Source organism: Equus quagga, chromosome 17, assembly GCF_021613505.1.
Source record: "Equus quagga isolate Etosha38 chromosome 17, UCLA_HA_Equagga_1.0, whole genome shotgun sequence".
NCBI lineage: Eukaryota > Metazoa > Chordata > Mammalia > Perissodactyla > Equidae > Equus > Equus quagga.
The window spans coordinates 44,999,286-45,024,826 of NC_060283.1; the positions used below are offsets into that span (position 1 = coordinate 44,999,286).

The 25,541-nt window shown below is 39.5% G+C and overlaps 1 protein-coding gene across 1 annotated transcript in view; it reads right to left on the bottom strand.

Annotated features, from left to right (window-relative positions):
* The window catches only part of NYAP2 (neuronal tyrosine-phosphorylated phosphoinositide-3-kinase adaptor 2), a 242,254-nt gene that overhangs the window by 16,582 nt on the left and 200,131 nt on the right, over positions 1 to 25,541 (bottom strand). The window contains exon 5 of the mRNA XM_046642783.1: positions 24,124 to 24,227. Within this exon, the coding sequence (XP_046498739.1) occupies positions 24,124 to 24,227 (104 nt within the window). The remainder of the gene's footprint in view (positions 1 to 24,123; positions 24,228 to 25,541) is intronic.

Consider the following 25,541-nt stretch of genomic DNA (forward strand, 5'->3'; position numbering starts at 1 on the left):
TATGCTCAGCAGTGGAATCAAATCTAAGGTTTAAAGCAATAAAGTCCTTGCTGGAAATTATTCGAGGATTGTCCCTGTGCCTCTGCCATATGAGGCTAACCTAGTTCACAAGTCATTACAGCATCTCCCATCATAATGGGATGCCTTTCAGTCGGGTGCTTCAGAGGAAAGAGAGCCAACAGAGGGATAACGCTGGGAACAGTGACAGGAAGAGCAGAAGGAGGGAGTAACAATTCCTACTGCAAGACTTTTGTTCCCAGAGAACTGCTTTCATCATGTCATTGATCTGCCTAGAAATGTCAAAGGGCTCCCGTTGTCAAGAGCATCATGTCTACATAACTCAGGTTGCCACTGAAATATATGGACCTTCTAGCCACATCTGCTTTCATGACCTCATTGCCTACAACTCCCTTATAAGAACTCCGGACTCTCTCCAGCTTGTGGCAGTCCACACCAATCTTAAATTCAAATTGAAAGATGATTTCTCTCAATTGAGACTACTAGATGTCCAAAGATGTGACAGGCCTATTACTTTTGAAAATATGAAGAATCCTCTTTGATATGTTGTTCTGGGCCCAGTTTGTAAGAGCCTGAAGAAGTAACCAACACAACTTCAAAAGTCCATGATTCTATAAAAACCATAAGTACAAACTTTCTTTCCCCCAGTTATTACCAAGATTCAGACCTATAAACCACTCAGAAGTGAAACACAAGTGGGGGGAAAAATGAAAATCAGAAAGACAAGCGAGAAGCAGGAGGATACAGGTGTTGTGCATAGCAGTTTGTAGCTGCCAGAAGGGGTCATGTGAAACTGAGGTAGAAAAATCCTACTATTACTTTCATTTCTTCTTCCCCATTTCAACTGCTTTTCCCATGGCTCTCCACACCTGCCAACATAAAGATAATTCTAAATGCTTTTGCTACATTCTAGTAGGATAATTCACACATTACTCGCGACAAACCTTACAATTTCTCATAGCTATATTCAAGACCACGGCAGGAAATAATAAGAGCCTGCATTTTTTAATAATTTTATTTTTCTTGTAATATCTTCCTCAAGACAGATATTTAATAAACCTTTTCTAATATACATGTAAATTTTCTAAATTGGTTCAGAAAGAAGAGTGCTCAAGTTCAAGACCATAACTTCCATGACTGGATGGTTTCCTCTCAACAAGGGTCCAAAGAATAACGAGGAAGAGGAAATGCTTCTCTGCAGGACTAATGGTAACTGGGGTGCTAAAAACCCATATTAACAACGATTAACATATATTGACTACATATGATGCGCTGGGTACGCTTCCAAATGCTTTGCATATGCTAACTTATCTACACCTTGCACCAGTCTTAAAAGGTTGATAGTATGATTCCCATTTTATAAATGAACAACTCAGGCTCTTTGAGTAAGAAACACGCCTGAAGTCACTGAGCAAATAAGTGGGTGGAACTGGAATCTGAACTCAGGTGAACTCATTCCACAGTCCCCACTTTTACGTCTTACACTATGTGGCTTTTCTTGAGGTAGTTGTGTGAATGCAATGAGACCATAAATATTTCATATTATGTCTCGATCACTGTTCCTGGAAAATAGCTTGTGACCAATAAGTCTTCATTTTCTTTCTCTTATAATTTCACAGATTAAATAACTGAGACTCAGAAAGGTCAAATCACTTCCCAACACATCTCCTAGGAAAGCAAGAGCCAGGTCTAACTCCGGAATCCACCAAGCTCTGCAGCTTCTCTCTGAGTGCAGGAAGCCGTCAGCAAGTCCAAGGATGTTAGACACTTCAAGGAACATTTCTTTCTGCTTTTGCACCATCATTGCTATCACAATTTATGCATTTCTCTCTAGGATAATCATTTACTGAGCACCTATGCCCTTGCAGTTACACAAGGCCTTGTAACTGAATTTTGTGTGTCTCTCTCAGGACAGACAGATCAAAATCTTTCATGCATGATGCTTTCTCTTTTCCCCCACCTCCCACCTGTCTGCCTGAGACGGCGACTTCAGCAGAAGCTTCAGATGTTCTGAGAAATGACAGGTTGGGAGGAGCTCAGGTCTATCCAACAATGGGAGCAGCTAGGAACCAGCAACATGCAAGTTGCATTTGTGTGACTAAGAAATTATTTTAAGGAAAAAAGTTGAGCTTGTGTCTGTCACAGCAGCTCTGTTACTCACCTAATACACAATGGCAAATGTAAAAAAGTATACAAAATGAAAGGAATTATATTGCAATTGGACAACTTGCCTTCTATCTAATTTTTTTAAGTGGCTATTTCCAGATAGACCATGGAATGGCCGAGAATGGTATTTTCTGACAATTTACATCCTATCTTTAGAAAGACTTCTATGGATGGATACATATCTAATTATGGTAATGCCAAGCAATATAAGCAATGAGATGAACTCTGAATGTACATTTTTTTTAACAAATGTGTGTGTTCAGAATTACAAAACAAATCCTAGCCTTTTCACAGTCCATTTGCAGTTTTCAGGGAACAGGATTACATTGGGGGGGGGACATTGGGGAATTATGAACTGCCTCAGCTCTCCACTTTATAAAACAGGAATACTCATCTTTATTACAACTTGATTATGTAGAGTCAATAAAATATATAATATCATAATAAAGTTATATAAATATAAGATGCTATCTCGGTCATCTAAAGATTTATGTTTACCATAAAATTCCTCAAATTCAAAAAATTGAACCTCTTGAGAAAATTGAGCACTAAAACTCTAGAAAAATGCAAATTATTGCCACTGGAATAATGCAGGGAGAAGCGCCATATTTGGCATTCATAGTAGGACAGAATTTACTTTACAGATGAATTGTAACCCTTTGCTATGTGCAGTCACCCCCAGGATCAACTCTACACTCTTGTACTGTACTGGCACTCTCTTATAACTCATGCTCTTAGAGAACTAGAACTTCTTCCACACTTCTAAATTTGAGCAACATTTTACTGTCTGCCAGAGATATCTTTGGTTAACAAAGGAGAGATTTCTTTTGTCAAATAACATAAAAACAGCTTTGAGAGGTTTTCCTTGACATTCTGACTCGAAGCATGGGAGCTCATGTGAGGCTGCACTGATGAATTCACTCATTGAATATGTGGGAGGGGCACAAACGACAAGGGAGAATGCCAGGACATTCCCGTATGTTAAATACAGTGTTAGCTGCTTTATACGTCTTTTCATCTTAGGTCCTCATGGACCAACATTTACTAAAACAGTGGTGAACATCTCTATATTACAGATGAGGAAACTGGAGTTCCAGAGCTGGTGGAGGGCAAAAACTTTTAAGCCAGTTAATTCTACAACAGCCATCTTTCTACATGCCAAAGGATTCTTGTAAATTAGAAGAAAAAGTCAATAATAAAATAGATTTGTAAAAGAAATTAAAACCATTAGAAACTCCACTCTGAAAACGAAACTGTCTTACCAATGTGTTTGCAATATTTAAATAGTGGTTTAAGTTACATTAGACAGTAAATTGAATTATTTTAATTCAATATAAGTATCAAACACTCTAATGAACATTCTAGACAAAATTTTTTAAAATACCAAGGCACTCCCTGTATCATATATATTAGAATTAATGCAAAACATCTCACTCAGTTTTTTTTCTAGGACCATGATTTCAAATTTTACAGTGTCATTAATATTTTCTTTTCTACCTTTTTTTCTGAAATAAAATACTAGCTTTTTAAAATCATTCCTCAAAAATGAGAACATGCTTCCAAAAGCAACCATAATGGCATCCATAATTGTTAAGCTACATTTTTTCTTGAATGTAACATGTCAAGTTTCTCATACAATATACATAATATCTTTTTCTTACTGGGATAGGAATAATATAATTTATTCATTGTCCTTTGAGGATTGAGCAACAATGACAAACCAATGATGTTGTCAAGTCCATTTCATCATAAATTACCATTATCCTATACTCTTTATGACTGTAATTACAGCTCATCTTAATTTCTACCATTTCTCAGATAAGGCACCTGAGTCAGAGAGGTTCAATAATTTGTCCATGGAACTCAGCAAGGGGATACTTGAGCTGGGATTAAACCCAGTGATTCTGCACATCTGCATATTTACATCCCATCTCACCATGTTCATGTTCAGAAATTAGTAAATTCCAACTGGAACTCCTCTGAGCACCCCAAGCCTATAACTCACACCTCATCATATAATTCAAAAATATGCACTATTCCGGCCCAGCCCGGCAGTGTAGCAGTAAGTTCATGCACTCCACTTCGGTGGCCTGGGGTTAATCAGTTTGGATCCCAGATGTGAGCCTAGGCACCACTTATCAAGCCATGCTGTAGCAGGCGTCCCACATATAAAATAGAGGAAGATGGGCACAGATGTTAGCTCAGGGCCAGTCTTCCTTAGCAAAAAGAGGAGGATTGGTTGCAGATGTTAACTCAGGGCTAACCTTCCTCAAAAAAAAAAAAAAAAATATATATATATATATATACACACACACACACAATATTCAGGAAAGAAACAAATGGTCTTTATTTTTATTTTTACTCTCTTTAATAAACTGCTACAAATTGAAAGAAAGGTTTCCCCTTTCCCATGAAACTTTAGAAAATGGTCTGAAAGAACTTGGCTTCCAAAGATGGAAGCTATTAATTTGTTCTGTTTTGAGAAAAGCAGTTTAAACACTTTCACCCTTAGTAAACAATGACTTAGGAAAAATCACTAATGTAATCTATTTGGGCTGTGAAAAAAGCATATCTTATCAAATGATCTGAGATGGTAGTAATGGATAATCATTCATTTTCACTATAGAAATTAAGAATCTCATCACTTTTCCCCAGTTAACACATAAGACTGAGGTTTTGCCCTTCACTTCGCTAAAACATGACTTATCTAAGATCAATATGTTGTTAGAAATATAACTTCCAGATTATACCCCTTGTTCGAGTTCCCTGAAGCCTGGTGACCTCCGGGCCCTTGGTGAACATCAACAAATCTTCACGACCCTCCCACTGGGACCAAATATAACCTCTGGTTCTCTCTCAACATTTTGCTCGCGGGAGATCAGATTTGAGATATGTATGCGATGCAACATGTGTTCCACTTTCCAACTGGCTAACGGCAGATATGGAGGGGCTTCCTAGTCACAAATAAAAAAAGAAGAAAAATTAACAGAACAATGACAGGTCAGGGGTCATGGCCATAGGACGGTGCTTCTGGACTGAGGGCAGCTTTCCATCCTGCATCCTGTGCTAATTCACTTTGCTCGTCTCTGGTTCCGCCAAGCATCACTCTAGCACCATGAGCCATGGCTGCTTGCGCATGCTCACCAGTAACAGCCCCAAGGGGCAAAGGTAAACACTGATATTTCTCGGCAATTATTGCAAACACACTAACCCTCCCCACGCCCTACCAAAGCTTCTAGATAAAGGGATAGTCAACTCTTCTGAGAGATGCTAATAAACTCGCAGACTGTTTTTCCGTTACCTTTACAAAGTATTTCATTTGCAAACACCAGAAAATATAGCACCTTTTACCATGACGTGTCAGAATGCTCTTTAAAGGCCCAAATCCACACACCACTTCCTAATACACATTCAAAACCCCAAACTCTCTGCCATTTACACTCTTCAAGACGGGGATCTCCTCATCAGTCTTGCTAGGAGAAATGGACGTTTTTCATTTTACTTTTGCTTCTCTCTACGCAGCAGCCCTCAGAACAGAAAACTAGTTACTGCAATTCTACCGGACCAGTTCAGGAAAATTAAAACCCTAAGCTTTGTGGCTTCACCTGACTTTTTCAGCTTTGAATGGGTCCACGGTGCACCACACAGCAAATTGGTGAGCTTCAGTTCAGTAACAGAGCCCCTGCTTTGTCATTATGCGCAACATAAAAGGGGAACCGAGGACCATCGGTAGTGAGTGCAGAGATGGCTAAAGACCCCTTTCACCTGTACATCCGCCCTGCCAAGGAAGACCGGACAGGAGGTGATTCTACCGTCGTCCCAAACTGTTCTCGTTCCACCACATCTCATTTCTCACAGGAGACTGAGCTTTCTGACTAGCTTGCCTTCTAAGAATTGCTTATCGGAAGCAGAATTCCATTACCAAATAGTTTACATGACCCTTGCATGAGACATGAATTTGATCCACAGGTGCCCATATCTCCTGTCACTGCCCTGTAAAAACGTAGTTTGCTCCTGATTCATAGTAATAATCCAAGAATTATGTTTACTTTTCTAAAGAAATAAACTGTCCAAATAAACTTTAGAAAAGCTGATTTTAATCCAAGTCTCTATCATTCCAAAATATATGAAAAACATTTGAATCACTATTTCACGCTCCCAAAATGATTGCCAAAACCTGTAGTAGGATTTTTTAGGCAAAATACTGAAAGCATTTTCCGAGGAAGAAGATAAACTAAGTCAACAGCACCCCACTGTGGCAATAGAAGGGAATACAAACTATAATTAAGACCATTATTTTATAAGGGTCTTCTAAAAAACTTCCTGTAGAAGTGTATTTATAAAGGCCTAAAGACTCATGCAAATCCCCTCCCTTACCTTCAGGCAGAGCCACTGTAGCATCATCTCACCAATTTGGGAATCTGCTGTAGTTTTAAGGTCTCCAGAAGGAAGATTCCATGACCTCTCTCCTGGTAAAACATTCCAGGATTTTACTCTCAGGTCTAATAAAAATACTTTAAACCACAGCAGGCACCCATTTCCTCTAGTTAAACCTGCCTCTTTGGTTGAGATGAGAAACAGATGGTCTCTATCCTTTATTCCTTGACGTCTGTATACATCGTTAAGGCCGTGGAGAGGGGACCATAGCAAAAGTGTATGAAATGGATTTGGTCAGAGGAACTCATCGTGGTTTATCTACAAATCCTTCCAGGTCCACTGCTAAGAGGAGAGGGTGGGTTTTAATGCACCAGATTGTGCAAAGCAAAGATCTTCATTTCCAGAAACTTCAGCTTGCCTTCCTGTAAGGTGAATCACTGTGCCCTCTGACCCCGTCCCCTTTACACCAACCTCAGCTCTTCTCGGGGGTGATGCCCAAACTGGTTTTAACCCCCGAGAGATATTTGAATAACAGTATCTATTGTTTTAACTTTTTCACCCTTTGCACATCATCTGACGATGGGATAGAACTGAAATTAAATTTTCATCTTTCTCTTTTCTTCTCTTTAAAGTCGAGCATAATTATACTTTTTCTATTACTGAACTGAAGGCTACTTTACACTTTTCCCGCTTAACACTTTAAATATTAATGAAGTTGTGATTTTTTTTTTGTTATTCACTTCAGCATTTCCTAATGATTTTCAAATTATAGAACAAAGTGAGGTCTGTCCAGTAATTCTGTTCACTTGTTTTCAGAAAGTTGATATAGAGGACTGTGTTTCTTTTTTCTCTTTTTTCACTAAACGATTGCTATTTTATTATTATTGTTAATTTGGGTAATTAAGAATGTAGACTTCTAGTTATATCTCTAGATAACATCTGTTTCTAGAATCCAATTGGTGTAAAGATTAGCTTTGCCTTATATTTTTCCACAGAAGTGAGTTTTTAAAGGATGAATTAAACAGAATGATGTCTTCTTTGTGGTAGGTAAAGATGAAATATGCACAGACTTATTTGGGGGGTCTTCGATTTTAAAACAACACAATATAATAAATGCCAATTTTGCATTCTATAATGACTTTGCATCTTTTCTTTAAAAAGGAAAAGACAGATTCATGGAAACTACTAGCAATAATTACCCATTCCATGAGTGCATGTAGTATGTTCCATGATTGCAGGTAGACAAGACCTATCGTAAAGGAACAGCCAATTGCATATTCTTGCCTAAAACATCATTATAAATTAAATATGGGCCATATACTCATTTGTAGTTTGTTGATATTTATGCTTGTCCTTAATCGTATTCTACAATGTCTGTAGTTAACCCATATGCAATCTATTTTAATCTAAAATTGGCAAACAAAAAAGGGGGGACACAAGTTGGGACACAATGGCTGTTTTTTTTTCTTTATTCATTCACATGTAATCATTGCCCAGTGCTGAATTTGGTGACTGTCAAAAGATTTCTAGTCCAAATGAATGCAGCTACATTTACTTAGAAGATCATTTCCTCCCTCTAGTGGGGATGAACGGTATAAAAAATTTGCAGCAGGAATTCACTCTAAAATAACACCGGATTGCAGCTCAGGATTGCAGGAAAGAACACGGCACGAAGAGTGATAAGAGGTTCAAGTCCCAGATCTGCCATTGCTAACTGTGTGCACCTGAGACTTCATCTGACCTCTTGTTTCTCATCAGACGCAGAGTAACAATCATGATTTGCAGGACTGCTGTGATGGTCACAGGAGAAAATGTTAAGTCAAATGTATTTAGAAATTGACGAAACAAAAATTGACTTTGTTCTTTTTTTAAAGAAAATACAAGCAAAATAATATCTTTAATCAGTTGATTTGATCCTGTGATGGCCAAACTCTAAGAGAGCCCCCATGGTCCCTCCCTCCTGGTTCACAGAGCATTCAGAGTGGAGAAACAGCCTTTCGAGGTGACCGGACATCACCTTCCCAGTAAGGAAGCAAACTGGCATCATGGGCCATGTGACACTCAACTCAAACCTAATCACAGAGAAACAATCAGACACATCAGAACTGAGGGTTACTCTGAAAAAAACCCCAAACGGTTCTGGACACTGGAAATTTCCGTATCTTGAAAAATCAATGAGGCTGAGAAACAGTCATGATGATAGGAGATTTAGAAAATGAACTATGAGAAATAAATGTAATATATGATCCTTGATTGGATCCTGGATGGGGGAAGGGCATAGCATTGGGGCACTTGCAAAGATTTGAAAGTGGGCTTTATGTAAGACCATAATATTGAATCATTATAATTTCCTTGACTGGTTTTTAAGTGTGATTGTTTAAAAGAATGTCCTTGGTCTTACAAGATACAAGTTTAAATATTTAAAGATGAAGTGTCATGATTAAAACGTGTGTGCGTGTGTGTGTGTTTAAAAGTATACAGGTGTGCTAGCTTCCCTACTTTTCTGTCACTGGGAAATTTTCAAAATAAAAAGATGCGAAACAGACAAATGAATGTTCTTAGATATTCTACCAGTTGAAGATTCAGTTAACAATTTCTTCTTTAATTGTCAATTGTCTTTAATTGGACAATTGTAATAGTAATTGTCCAGGACAGGGCTCCCATCTACAGCCATCCCCACCTTTACCTGAGGCGTCAGTTAGATGATCTCAGGTGATCAGAGTTTGAATTATAAAGAAACAGCCCTCAGCAAACTTCTACCGAATATTGTAGGTGGGTCACTTTCCCTGTTTGTAAAATGAGAATAATAATAAGGATCATGTTTATGGTACCTAACTCTCCAGGAACGTTACCATTTGCTCTTCATCCTCTTATAATTTTTCCTCCAATTTTTTCCCACCTCAACATTTGTTGCTACTACTGTAATGCTGAAGTGCCTGCATCTTTGTCCACATTGGACCGTTTCAGACTCCCTGCTCTGCTGCAAATCTTCTTATCTCTGTCTGTAATGGCCTTCCACCCTCTTTTATTAAAACATGGGTCAAATTTCACTTCCTCTTCAGGAAAATCACGCTTGACCACCTTCAAACTCACAGAGTTAATCTCTCTTCTGTGCATTCTCCTCTTAATTACACTAATTGCAAATGTGTGCGTGGGTGTGAAATTCCTTTGAACATAAGGAGTTTGTATCAACCATGGGGCATCTATCAGAATATGAGGTGCTCATCAAGTGGACAATGAGTGTTTGTTGAGTGAATGTATGAAAGCAACCTGCAAACCCTAAAGTGCTAATGCTAATTACTGCAAAGTGTCAATGACAGTTACACATGTTAGTGATTAATAATGACAGTTATATATGTTATCAGTATTTGGTTGTTGGTGCAAGAGATGCAAGGCTAAATAGGGGGCACAGGACAGAGAGACTGGATAATTTTGTGTGAGGTAGGTGATTTTTGAGCATGAAGGTTTTGGAAAAAGAAGGAGAAGGTAAAATGGCCCCAAAATTAATTTTACCCACATTATCTCTTTGCCCAGACCTCAGATGACAGTTTGCAGAGCTGTTTGCAGAGCTGTGGCATGAAGGTTATCAGACCTCTGTTAGAAAGTTTGCATCTAACAATATCCTCCAGTGAATCCTGTTGTCCCAGGTCCAGCCACTCCACCCATTGCCCCTGGGAGTGGCTAGAAGGGAGGGGAAAATGATGGACAGGATGAGGAGGGAAGAAAAGTCATGATGTGTTCTGCTCCAGACCAGCCCCTTGGCCTCACTCCTCCACCTCACTTCTTTCCATCTCCAGGATGAATATTGAAATGTCTCTCTCCTGCTGGGACCTCCAGGATCCATCCTTACTTTTCAAGTAGGTGGGGAGAGATGAGGCGCTGCCCTCTTCTGGCAGCTTTAGCAAATGCTCGCACACAGTTCCTTACACAGTTAAGAAGTTGTGTTTAAACGGTCCCCCTTGTATGACCCATTTTAAGAAGACAGTATAGCATGAAGGTAGATTTCCTTTTAATTAAATACATGATAGTAGCAAATAGCTCTTTGTCACTGAGAGTTTTCACATCTTTTTAAATTTTGAACTTTTTACCCTTGTATTCAAATTTGCCTGCAGGAGTAGTTTTAGAAATTCTGTGGGTGCAACACAGGTGCTGGGTCAGCCAAGGGATGAGTTCTCCTGTGTTTAAGGCACCTGCCCAGCAAATCTGGGGCAAAGCAATACAAAAAAAGAGAGAGAGAGTCAGACAGAAAGGAGAAGAGTTCAGCTTCAACAACCTTATGCAAAATTTTGTAAAGAGAAAACTTAAATGAAGTTAATTAGAATATATAAAGACTGTGATACTGTGATTCATAAGAAATATGTATTTGGTCTCCCCCCCCCCCCAATTCCTGGCAGGGAGCTCCTAAAACCCTTGGAATTTCCTATGATGAGAACAATAAAGATATCTTTTATGTTAATGAAATAACTTTTGGAAAGCACCTAAGGAGGGGGCGCTGGCTGCCAGTGGAGACAACCATGTGGTTAGAGGGTTGGAACTTTCCGTCTCTCCCCTGACCTCCGGGGAGGGGCTGGAGCTTGAGTTCAATCGTCAGTGGCCAATGATGACTGTGTAATGAATCATGGCTGTGTAATGAAGCCTCCATGAAAACCCACAGGACTGGGTTCCGAGAGCTTCAGGGGTGGTGAATATGTGGAAAATCAGGGAGAGTGGAGAGCCCAGGGAGCATGGATGCTCCAGCCCTTTCCCCTTACCTTGCCCTGTGCATCTCTTCCATCTGGCTGTTCCTCAGTTATATCCTTTTATAACAAACCAGTGATCTAGTAAGTAAAATGTTTCTCTGAGTTCTGTGAGCTGCTCTAGCAAATTAATTGAACCCAAGGAGGGGGTCATGGGAATCTCTGAGTGTAGTCGGTTGGTCAGAAGCACAGGTGATAACCTGGACTTTCGACTGGCATCTGAAGTGGGAGCAATCTTGTGGGACTGAGCCCTTAACCTGTGGGATCTAATGCTATCTCCAGGTAGATAGGGTCAGAACTGAGTTAAATTGTAGGCTACCCAGCGGATATTGGAGAACTGCTTGGTAGTATGGGGGAAAAAAAACCCCACACATCAGAATCTAAATTGATGAATACACATTGTGGTTGGTGACAGAAGTATACATGTTATGTAAGTTTTTGCATTATTTTAAAAGATGAAATTTTATATTTAACTATAGGGAGAGGGCTTCATCATCACTTCTATTAGGGACTGTAAAGGTCTTAATTTGCTCTGTTCCCAATTTATGTTCTGTTCTAACCATATACTTGCATCGTTAAAGTTTATCTTTCTAAAGTGGTCCCGATGATACACACTTTCTCCGTCTGTTAATAAAGCTGCTTTTTTAAAAAGTCAATTTTTAGGAGTGAGTTTAATAGAGATTTCCCTTTCACTGCGAACTGCAGCCCTTGTGTTACCTCTCTAGATGCCATTTGCATTTCAGTCTTCTTTGCTAACACTTGTCTCGCATCCTCCATCAGCAGGTAAAACTAGTTAATTAACTTAACTAGCTATGGTGGGCATATGTGACGACTAGTAAAGAGCCACCTATCAGGAACCCAAATGCTTCTGCAAATTATACCCGTTTTACAATGAGATGCTTCTCTGTTTCCACCTTCAGCATTAATTGATTTATTTATTCAAGATTAAGTAGGGCAACTAGAGAGTTCCAAGGTGAAAATAAACATCCCAGCTCTCAAAGAGCCTGCAACCTAATGCAAACAATTATAGGCTGCATCTTTGAGGTCAAAAGAGATGCTCCTTGGAAAAATGAAAAAGGAGTTCTGCGGTCAAATGTATTTGAAAAACATGGCATAGCATATCTTCCTCTTTGCAATTTCCAATGCACTTCTACAAATTAAAAACTCTGATAACAAAGAAATTTATCTAAGCCGACCTTTCCCCAGACTGCTTTCCTGGATAACAGAATAGAGGATCACATCCCTCAGATAATATTCCCTTTTAAATACAAAAATAAGGTTATTTATGGTTATGGACTGTAAGTACAAAGTTCAAGGGAGAGATGGAGAAGATAGATATCTTTGGGAGGGTTGGGACAGCCTCACTGTTGGGGAAAACACACTTGATCCCAGACTTGAAGGATGAGTAATAGTTTACCAGGAGCCCAGGACTAGAGAGGGTGTTCCAAGAAGAAGCTAAGTATTAGGAAAATCTTGGAGGTATCCCCGAGGCATCTGAAAGTGAGGAAGAATCAGAGAGGTATGTGGATGGGCATGAGGTGTGTTGATAGGATGTTGGATAATGAAGCTGAACAGCAAGGCCACGGCCAGATGACAGAGGCCTTGAAATCCATGCAAAACAGTTTATCTTCCATCCTGTAGGCAATGGGCAGATTTACAGAATTTACATGAAGGATTCAACACATGATCACTCGCCTGCTGGTATGGAGGATGGATCTGGGGAGAGAGGGGGAGACTAGAGACAAGTTTGAGGTGGGGAAAAGGGTAAGAGACATTGACTCTATCATAAAACCTCATGGTCATCTTGCAAGACACGTTTGGATCCGAGAGAAGCCATACCCTGAAGCTGCTGGAGTGGCAGTACGGCCCTCTCTTCTGCTCTCCCGTCCTGTGGCTTGTCTTGCTTCCCCCAGTGCACCATGGATTCTTAGAGGCAAGACATAATGCCTTGCACCTCTTTGCTCAAACAAAATGTTAAATAAAAAAGAGCCCATGTGTTGAATAAATAAATATCTGAAAATAAGCATTTACATTTAAACATTCTCGTTTAAAATGTGCTTTCATATTCATTATCTCATTTCATATGGATGCAGATGCAGAAATCAAAATATCTAGCAATTCCATGAGGCCCAGGGAAAGCAACCATTGGGTGTAAGGGCTTCCAATGTAAGACTTCTCCAAAGGTCCCTTGTTTCATTATTTAGGTTTATATCAGACAAGTGACAGCACAGATTGGGTTCCTTCCTAGGTTGTATCCTGAATGACAAGAGACTTTGGCTCTGTTGCCTTCTTCTGCAAAGCTTCCAGCCCTTTCATATGCAAAGTTGACTGGGTTGGGTAAGATTACTCTTGACACCTTTTGGTCCTTCAAATAACTTCCTCATTTTCTGGGAACTAAGTCATTAAATGCAACATTCCAAATACCATCCCTGTCAAAACAGGTGACAACCAGGGATGATTAACCAGCTCTAATGCGGCATTTACTTGAGGAAACAAAGGCTTTGAGGTGACAGGATGCTTGTTTTCTCGCCCCTTTAAAGTGTCTGTTCATGGGATTGCTGTGGAAGCCCAGAGCCAGATACATCTCTGTGAATACATTATTTGTCTTCTATGTGCTGTTGGTTAAATTTTGCCTGTTCTCTAGAAGCTGGTGTTTATGTGTGCCTGTTTGTGAGGGGTGTATTTTCTTTTCAGAATGTGAAAGAGTTTGTGCACTCAAGTGTTCATGTTCTCATGGACACACACACATACACCAGCATGGCTGATTTCTCACAACCCCAGTCCACGGTCCACAAGAGAATGATACAACCACTGAGTGATGCCTGGCTTCCTTCCAGGAGTTACATTCCCAGCCCCATGTCACCCTGGGAGAGCCTGCTCTTCCATGGCACCTTCTCAGTTGAAGTCTTAGTTGAATTTTACCCTCTGCTATGTAGCTTTTAATCTAGAAAAGTTAAAAGGCAAGACCTGAGAAATTAAAGAATGATTAAATAAATAGATGAATGAAAGTGAAGGAAGGTGAGTTTTATGAAGAGAACAAGTGCAGAGAGGCAGCTATTTCCAGTAGAAAATAAAGCAAAAGTTTAGTAGATAGTAGCACCCGGGCTTACACCTCATGTCCATATAGCCTCAGTTTTCTCATCAGTGAAATCGGGGACATATTACCTACTACATATACTGTGAGACTAAAATGAGATAACAGAACCTTCTGAACACTGTGCCAAGCATACAATAAGCCCGCAAGGAAAGCCATTTTAGGAGTCTGCTTTATTTGGGGGAGGTGCTTTCAACCTGAAGGATAGTGTTTACTGGCAGCACAGAATAGAGAACAAAGATTTGTCCAGCAGGTGAGCTGGGTGGAGAAACTAAAGATCTGGAGTGAGGGCTTCCCAGTGTGGAAGTTTTTATTATTGTGGGTCGTGTAGTGCAACTCTGAGCCAACATTAATACAGTGTAAACATTTATGCTCAATCCACGTGTACCTTAAGTTGGAGGTAAATTTACTCACTAGTTAGGGAGACTTTTCAGAAAAGAATCCTAAGCCGTATGTTTCAAACATGTTAACGGCAAAAGCAATCAAGAAGGAATTCTTCCATTCAGCCAAGCTTTCTCTGCTCCTCTACTGTCAGTCTGCAAAGTAGGGATAAAGATCTCTCCTGGAGGCTCTGGTTGGATTTAGGGAATTACAACTCACAGAACATGCCATCAGTCCTAATGAAAATAGTTGCATCTATTCATAAATAATGCACAACCCTTAGAGGTCCCGCCCCAAAAGTATGGACAAGTATATTTAAAAGTTAGACAATCCAAGACAGCAAGACTAGAGTAATGAAAAAGATTTAAAACAAATATCATCAAAAGAGTTTGTCCTGGGTTTCTATAAGCATTCTGCTTATTATCCCAAACAGGATAATCTTCTCTGTCACCAATCAGTTGTGTTTTGATTGGATTATTTTTAAAACCCAAGTACAGATGGCAAAGAGCACCTAAGACACTAGGTGGCGCTATGTGTCCACCTTAGTGCTATGCTGCTTTCCCCAAGCTATGTTGCCGGCCCTATCTAGAGTTGGATGTTCATTTCAATAGCTTCAGCCAGTTATGGGGAAAGTTTCTAGGACGTGGACTTCTGTTAGTCACTGGCAGCAGAACACGACCATGGCATTTAGCTCTCAACTGAAGTTATCAAGCTGTAAAACTTAAATGCCCCTTCAATAGCTATCTGTGTACAACTCAAACAAGATCTCCAGTTATAAATTCATAATTTGTCCTCTAGATATAGGATCAAAGCTTCTTTTTCAATTATAGACATTTTGAATAAACATAGCAGTTAAATATTTTTCAACTGCCTCCCAGAGTCTCTATTTTCTAAGTTTTTAATAAAAATTGACACAGAATTGGAAACTTTAAAGATCTACTTGAAAACACACGGAATAGCTAATGTGACAGTAAATGGATTTAAAATCTTCAGCTCCATGTCCCCTGGCACATTCGTATTATTGTTAATTTAGTAAACTACACCATTCTTCATATTTGAACAGGAATAAATGAAGATCCAAAAGATTTTTTAAAAAATAATATTCCATTGACTCCGATTTTACTTAAGAAATACTAAGCGAAGTCAACTCAAATGCATTATTTGGTAGGCATTCACTTGGCAAGACTGAATGGTGTTAAAATTTGGGCCTCATGTTTGTATAACCATTTATAATGCGTTATCCTTAATATTTTCTTCATTAAAAGGAAAATGAAAAACAAAAACAAGCTAAATCAATATAATGGGCATAGAAAAGTTAAATCAATATAATGGGATATAATATTATAATGGGCATGCTTGTGGGTAAGTACTTGGGCATATAAGAAAGGAAGGCATTGAAATTGTGGGCTGGAAGCTTTTAGTAATTGGAAGCTTTAGTAAAGGCTGGAGTTGGCAATAAACGTGTTGTGTCTGCATCTTTTGTCCTGACCCTAGCAGATAACAGCTTCCTATGCAGCCTTAACATTTTCATTATGGTCATTCACACTTTAACATACATAGGAGAGAAAAGTAGGATTAGGGGACAGGTGGCATTTCTGAAGTGGTACCCTTAGTCGATTTCTACTCACTTTGATTCCAAGCCGCAAGAGGGATCTACGAGGTAAGAAGAAATGCCCAACGTGGACTCCCTATTCTATGGTAAATGACAGAGCATCTAATTCCCTTTGGAGGAGAAGGGATAATGAATATAATCACATCAAGTGTATCAGGGAGGGGGTGGGAGAAACCAGTCTGTCTCAGATGCTGGCAATAAGGAGATGCATTGTCTGGAGAATTCAAAATCAGTAATAAAACTGACTAAAAATCTGTTTTCTATTCTCACCACATGCTAGCAGTTCTAGTCAAGGTCAGTGACATGGGGGTAGATGGAACCATTCGCTCTGTGCCCACCCCGTTTAGAATACCACTGACTAGAATGACTCTCCTCCTTAGGATTTTCCAACAAAAGGGAAAGTTGAATTTTTGGAAGAAGGAGACACTAGAAGTGAAAAGAAAAAGAATAATTATTTTTCTAGCATGTAATGTCTGCCCAGGACTCTGCATACATAGGTTATCTCATTAATCCATAGCAACAACTAGACAAGGCAGATAATACTGCCCCATTTTACAGATAAGAAAACAGACTCTGAAAAGCTGAGCAAATGTATTCGGGGTCACACACCTACCAACTGGTGGAGCCAGGATTTGAAAAGAATTCTTACCTCCTCTAAATCTCAGGTTTCTGTCCAGCTAAGTAGATAAGATCATAGACTCTGACATTTAATAATAGGGACAAAACTTGGACAACGTATGTAACCTCACTTTAGTCTCCTGAGTTGTAATGTGGGATAATAACAGTACCCATGAGTAGGACTGCAGAGAGCACGCCTACCACGATGTGAGGGAAACTCTCAGTACCATCCCGGCACGCAGTAAGCACATCAGAGATGACAATAAGTGACATATGGTTTCCATCATGCAAACGTCATCTAAGAACCCTAAAGAACTTATCTCTTCCAGGCCTTACAGGATGCCGGAGTATATACTTAAGCTACTTCACAATTTTACCTGCAGCCATGATGGGTTAAGGGAGCAGCTCTGATACTGAGGAGAGGAACACACGCATGTTTTGGGGACGATGAGAGAGTCTGATGGCAGACACCCTCAGAGTTCAATTGCCCCATCCACACCTCTATTTGTCAATTGGTGCAAGACTTCTTAGAGAACATCCTCTTGTTTATTACACTCTGCCTACTACGCCAAGGGAGCAAATGGCAAGATTATTGGGTAGGGGGATTGGAATGAGGACAAAGGGATGGTTTGTTTAGTTTCATTCTACTCAATATTGGAGTTATTGAGAGACTGGTCACGAGACTACCGGCCTTTAAAAAGTGACTCCAAATATTCTGTCACTTGAAATATACAAAAGTTAATAAGCACACGATGCCTAAATAATATGTCAAAATTTCTCAGCCAATATTGTAGTTGCAAAAAGTAATCTGAGTTTCTGCCATCTGAACTCTTTGTATGAAAGTGGAAATCACATACTGCCAATATTTCATGACACATATTACTGGATTTGACTGGTATTTAAAGGTAATAACAAAATATTATTTCTTCTTCAACACTATAAAGAGTCCCACAAGGTACTGTAGCCTAACATTTTTATAAACCAATTGGACAGGACTATAGAGAGCACACATAGGATAATGCTTTTTTTGTTTTTGTTTTTTTTTGCAGGGGGCACTTCCATTATTTTAATGCACCCATGCCATAACACATGGCAATAAATCAATATAACCACTGACATTCCTACTTGTAACATGAATTTATTCCATATTTCACAGGGCTAGAGCCAATCTCTTTGGTAAATATCACTATTACAACAAATAACTATAATTTTTTGGTAACATAGTCTTTGTTAACATAGCACTTTATTTTACAATTTGAAGTTAAATCCTTCTCCACCGTGATGGTGACATTGCATTGTAAACATAGTGGGGTTTTCCAAGTCCTTCCATTGGGCTTTCACACATTTGGAAATATATGTCAGGTCAACTTGTATGCAAACAAATGAAGCAAACCATAGGAATCATTTAAAATCTATTGCGCAGCATCTAGGACGCTGTAGTGGTAGGAAGCTATGTGTTAATGAAGTGAGTTCAGCTTTTGCTGCTTGGCTGTACGTTCTGTTTCTGCTCTTCTTCCATTTCCATCATATGATGTAATCTTGAGCGTACAATCCTATCAGGTGTGTAAAGTTACAGAGGCAATGCAGAATATCCCCTCAGATCTGATGGGAGGAACTGGAATATCACAAAGGCTTAAAGATAAAAGTTTGCTCAACATTTGAGCAAGGGATGTTCGAAAAGAGGCCCCTTCATCACGTTAAGATGGGGTGCACGCTCCCCAACCACATATTCTGTTCCTTCCCTTCCTAACACTGTTTTCTCCCTTCTACCACCAAACCCTCACTCCTGGATGGAAAGCACTTGAAAATGTACATACAACCGATCAGATGAAACTTTATAACACAATGTGCTTGGTGTACAGGACACAGGACAGGAATAAAGCATATATAGTCTTGACCAGAGAAACTATACTCATGCCAATAGTAGTGCAAGAATTCTGAGGAGAAAGTACTATTGACGCTTCTCTGTTCTTAAGATTTGTTTTTGTTTTTCTACCTGATCCTGTGCATTGAAGGTGAAATTAAATAAGGACATATCCTTTAAGGTTATATTATTCAGAGATGTGGGCGGGAACTGAGTAGATGAGATGAGAATTCCTTTTGATGTTGTTGTTTGGGTACTCACATTAATACACTCAAGTCTCCCTTTGTCTTTAGCCTTCCTCATGCTCTCCAGGCTCCTACAAGTTTTATGTGCAAAGGTCCTGACTATCTGGAAAGTTAAATGAAAGCCCAGAATTCACACAGACCCTGAGGAAGAGCAGTGGTCTTCTCAAAGTTTTAAGGCAATTCCTTCCTGAGGCTGTGGGACAAATCAAACATCCCACTGCTCTGGAGGTTAAGGACTAAGGAAAGGGACAAAATTAGGTTGTGTGAGAAAAACATTTTTTCAAGGATATGTGGAGAGAGACACTTATCGAGAGAGATATTTAGTAAGTCAGTAAAAGCTCACTGTGTCACTCACTGTGTTGGGCATTGGGGGGAGGCAGAGCCCTTGCCACGGAATCCACCTGTTCCTAAGTCCTAAATCTTAGTCTTTCCTCTGTACTGAGCCCTAATCTCTATCTTTGGATGACGTATCTTCTTTTTTTTTTTAAGGTATCTAGAAAACAATTTTGACATCCAGGCACGTCCAGAAACACACTGTGGCCTTGCATCAAGCTATAGACTCTAACACGTTCTTTTATTACCTAAGAAGGCTATCCAGATGTTGGTGTGCAGACATAGCTGTGGAGCCTACAGAAAAAGAGAACGCATTCTGCTCTGCAGGCAGCCCAGGCAGCTTCTCATTATGCCCCAGTGGGGTCATCAAGCTGATGGGGGATATTAGGAGCTTGGAGTGAGTCCAGAGCGTTGCCATCAAAAGAAAGAAACACCTGAGAAATAATCCTAAAGGGGTAAGTTGAAAGGAACTGGGCTTGTTTGCCTGGATAACAGCTTGTAAGTACACAGAAGGGACCAGCCTGGGCGAGGACTGTCCTGGGTGGTAAGGAGGCAGCTCTCGAACGTAGGGACCATGGAAGAGGAGATAACGGCTTTGGAGGTGACGTTTAGATTTCTAAAGAGATTTGGGCCTGTCAGACTTCAAAATGTATGTCCAAAGGAAATTACAAGTGGCTTCCCATTTCCACAAATCAAAGATAATCCAGTTTAGAACAATAAACAAGCCTGGGGAGAAGGTGAGGTTTCAGGCCAACACTTACATCGCTGATAGCTCTGTGGTTCCTGGATTTGACACGGGGGTCTATTATTCAAAAAATGTGAAGTGTGTGTGTTCATGAGTGAGTGAGTGTGTGTGAGTGTGATTGTGAGCAAGTACATATATGTAGGTGTGTGTATATGAGAGTTTGAGTGTGCATAAGTGTATTGTGAGTGTGAGTGTGTATGTATGTAGTGGAGGGAGTGGCTCTCATCTCCTTCATTCTCAGAAAAATGAATATAAATATTTCTTGGGAACGTTTTTCCAAGGAGAGTTGGCACTTCTGTTTAGAGACACACCTTAGCTACTCCATTCTGGAAGGAAAGCATGGCTTTCCCCTGGCCAGGTGCATTAGTTGCTATTCCATCACCTGTTGTAGCAAGACAAGAGACAGCTCCATCTCCAAGGGAAGGGGGGGGTCACTGAAGGGGTAGGCCTGTTGTCAGCCAGAGACGGAGGAAACACATGAACATCATCTGCTGTCTATAAAAGCACTCACACCTCTTTTTTCTGAGCACACGGCTTTCTACTTTACTACAGAAGAGAAAAAGAGAAAGCGACATATTCTCCAAGTTCAAAATATGACTTCTGTACAGTTTCACTTTTGTAACTAAGAAAACAAAGTAGCTTTCTCATTGCAGGCACAGAAATCCAGTCTAATTTCCAAAGACTTGCATTATGACAAATGCCAAAATATGTGGCTGCATCACAAAAAAAAATTCCAAATGTCCCTCTCCCCTAATTGCACCATGTCTACCCTATTTATTTAGAAGTGAATTAAGATAGAAAAAATCTATTTTTCATCCCTCTGAGTTTCAGAGAGTATTATCTGTTGTGAAGAAAACTCTAAGTGCTTTAGAACTCATAATTTCTTTCCTGAGCCTCTCATTTTCTCTTACACATTTTGAAGTTACAGTCAGATGAGATTATAGATTTCTAAAAATCTTGTGTCTGCTTTAGTTACCTGAAGCCAAAACATATTGCAAAGCCAAGCAAACGTTGCGTTCGCCTTTGTTTATACACAAATGCCTAGGGTGGGCAGTCACTATGGGTTGTAGGCTCCTCTGTGGGTCAGTCAGCAACTATTGTCTGTAGATTCTTTGCAGGGGGTCAGTCATTATTGGCCTAGGCTTTTGGGGATGAGAGTCAGTCACTCTGGGCCATCTCTGTGCATCCCCACTGGAGCAACGTCAAGCACTTCCATCTACTCTTCCTGCAACGCTTCTTAGAAAGTTCCAACCATGACATGAAGTGGTAAGAGGAAAACTAGGACTGGGGGAAGTGAAAAGAGAGAAGATGTGAATAACCAATCTGAAAGAAAACATAGTGCCTTTTCTATGAGCCGTAATGTCCCATGATGTGGCTGAAATGGCATAGCATTCCTAAAGCCAGATCCCTCAGTAGTTAAGCACCACTGGAATTATTTTAGGGCTTAGGGATTACTTTCACTTGTTGTAAACACACCACATGGTTTTCCAATGATTTCCTAGTGAAATCTATTCATCTTGAATTATGCATTCTGAGTTTTAATAAATACCAAGAATCCTGGTGTTGGAAACATGGCTTAAAAAGTGACCAGAGTGAATGTTTGTTAGCTTGATAATGCTTGCTGTCCCATATTCTAGTTGGTGTATAAATGTTCACTCTTAGAGTCAACATGTTTCAATGTCTTTTGCCATTGCCTTGGGTTACTGAGCAAAGGGCTGTGTTATCCTGGCTGTAACTTAGAGACATCTCAGTCAAGAGCTTAGGAATTAGGTGAGAAGAGGATATTCAATCAGTACCCACTGACTTTAGTTCAATGCTAAGTCGTAGGAGTGCAGAGCACAGTTCTCCTGAGCCATGTTGTCCATCTTAGATACTAAATCCAGTCACAAGCCACAGAAGAGAGGTTCAGAGGCCAATCTTCTAACTCATAGCCCTGACAGCCCATCTGCAATATGGCTGGGAGCCAGAATTTCTGCTGGTCGAGAGGAAACTAACAGCATATAAGCAATGTGAGGAGCGTTTTATGTTGCTGTATTTTGAAGAATGAAGAGCACCCCATCAGGTGAGCAAAGAGTCGATAATGCAAAGGCACATGGATTGGATCTTGTTTCTGTTCTGGAAGTTTACTCCAGGAACCTGCTTTCGCTGAGAGTTGATGGGGCTTAGGATGAACTAACTATAAAGATAATTAAGATAAAAGCAAAACAAAATAAAGAGCACAAAACCTCCCTGTGATACTGAGGATAAGGTAACAGCAAGGTACACAGACTTGGAAAATTGATGGTATTAATGCAATCCTCTGCCTGCCGGCTAAAGTTCACTTTTCTCTGTACCTAAATTTTTCAAACTTTAAAAATTGGTAAGTGTAATATTTTTGGAATAGCTTTCATCAACTAAGATGGCTGTTTATCTTAGTGAGATTAATTGTGTTATTTATTCATTAATTCACTGTCTTATTCTTTCTACTTCTTTTATACCCAAAAAGTGTCTGAGTTGGATACATTTAGTTTTGAAGGCATTTAACATTTTAAATTAAGACACAAGAAATTCTAAATGACACTTGAGATGCCTCGAGAGAAGCCTCTCATCTGTCGTATTTGTAGATACTCTCACATATTCATAAATCAAATCCTGCACATATTTAAGCCAGGCCAAAGTACTAAAAAGCACTATGTCTCCCATTAGAAGGAATGCAATTACTCTGCTTAGTTATGTTTTTAAAATAGCTTGACATTTCAAATAATTGATGAATACATAATTTGCTAATCAGTAATGGACATTTCCCATGGCGGTATCATCGCTAGTTTCACAATTTACTATTTCAGAAGAGTTTTATGAATGCAAAGGTTAGAGCTGAGAAGCAGAGAGAAACCACTCCAGGATGACATTATCCTATTTAACATCCATAATACTTAACAGTAACAACAATTAAGCTTCACAAATTAAGTCAGTGTATTGAATTCTTCTTGGATAAACTATAGATGGAACATTTACACGTAGTGATTTTTCCCCATACTAAATTCCCCATACACAATCATGTACCCAAAAGAACATCAGAGCAACATACTGTACTGTAAAGGATTAAATGATATTTTAGCTTATGCCTTTATTTCTTGTCTCTTTTCTCCAAGTGATAATAGAGATCTCATTTACCATGCATGAACACTTAACATTCTCTTACTGAGAACATTTCTGATATTGTTGGTATAGGAGAGAAAAGTCATTTATCAAAGATTGCCTTATTAATCTACAGTTTTTGGTAAACATCTAGATTATCTGGTTGGTCAATTTGTTTTTATGACCTAAGAAAGAAGACTAGCTGCCGTCATCAATCCAAATGAGTTGGTATCAGAATATTTATAAGCACATCGATCTTCACAGTATCTTACAATCATGCTCCAAGCTAAATAAAAATAAAAGTAAAATTGCCACAAATATTACAAGGTAATAGGATAAGAGCTAAAAGGTATGTACAAATTCATTGACAACATCTGTGCAAGTGTTGTGGACAAAACATTTAAAAAGAAATCTACATAAAACAAAGTAGATAAATTTATCAAATGTTGATAAATTTTCAGAGACAGTATAAAAGTACACAAAACATGGAAGAGAGAAAGAATTTTAAAAAACAACCACTAAGCCAATACATATGGTACAAGTTTACTACATTTATATTACAGAATGATGGAAACCATAGACAAAAAGGATTTGGTAACAAACAGCAAAGAAAGTTTCACCAATCACAGGGAAGAAAGACTTTCCTTTTCGGATGAAAACACAGACTGCCACAACTCATTCCCCATCCCACACACACAGAGAAAAATAAAAGCCAATGCGACAGTTGTCTACAGCAACACACGACAGACAGAGGTGGGAAGCGTTTGGCATGTTGCATCACAGGAAGTCAATCACGATTGGCTAACGATGATGGTACCTGGCTCTGTTGCAGGTCACTGGCTTGCCTGAGAGGAGTAACTGATGGCGGGGGCACACCTGATGTGGACGCAGACCGGCCTAGTTTGCAGCTTACTTTCGGTTCTGTGAACAAGGGGGAAAGACACACAGTATTAGCTGAGCAACGTTGGCAGTGATGAAAAGGCTTTCAGACTCCTTTTTGTTTTGCTGCGTGCTCTTCTGACACCGCCAAAACTTCTGATGTTTGCTAAGAATGGGCAGGTGAGGAAACAACTTCATAACGATGGACTTTAAAGTGAGCTTTATTGGCAGCTCAGCTCCTGGGAATAAAGAACAACTCATGGAAGCACAGCCTTGTCCCCTTGCACATCATTTTGCCCCATTTAGGGTTAGTTTCTATAGAGTGATTATTGGAGCAACAACACCCCATTAGGGGAAAAAGCAAGTGACGTGATTATCTTTGGGGCATCGTTTTCACCTCTGATCCATAGGTGTCCTACATCCTAAATGTCTTTCCCATCCTCTCCAATATTTTTCCTTCCTCCCTCTCTCCCTCCTTCTTTTCTTTCTTTCTTTTTTTTTTTTTTTTTTTAAGATTTTATTTTTTCCTTTTTCTCCCCAAAGCCCCCCGGTACAAAGTTGTGTATTCTTCGTTGTGGGTTCCTCTAGTTGTGGCATGTGGGACGCTGCCTCAGCGTGGTCTGACGAGCAGTGCCATGTCCGCGCCCAGGATTCGAACCGACGAAACACTGGGCCGCCTGCAGCGGAGCGCGCGAACTTAACCACTCGGCCACGGGGCCAGCCCCTTCTTTTCTTTCTTTTTCTTTCTAATTTTGAAATCAGTATCATTGTGCTTATGGTGACAACTTTCGTCATATTTTCAAAGTAACATTTCTCTAATTTATCTCCATTTTGCTTTAAATTTTATACCTATTTCCCAAGACTTTTGCAATCTTTCATAATAATATTATTTTTCAAAATTAAAAAGTATTCCCCTAACTCTTCCTCTATTAAGGAGCCCAAATGGGCTGCCTAGGCCATTGACGGGATGCTTTGGAGATTAGAATTGGGGCATGCAAAGAGTTCCCTTCATCCAAGAAGCATAGAATTTATGGTATACAGAAGAGGTTGATTTTCAGATATATTTGAAGATATTTGATAAAGGAGAGGAAAAGGAGTTATAAAAAGAAAAATTGACATCAAGTGCTTTTATCACAAAATTTTATACTAGCTGTTAGTTTTTGAGTGTCTAGTATCTTCCAGATTGTTTGGGCTACACTTAAATTATCTCTAATCCTAAAGATACTCTTTAGAATTACAGAGATAGTGATAAGTGCTCCCAACTTATAAATTAGAGACCTGTCGCTCAGTAAAGTTGATATTTGCATTGCAAACGAACAAGTGCTTTCCAAAAAGCCTTTCTTTATAAATTGGACT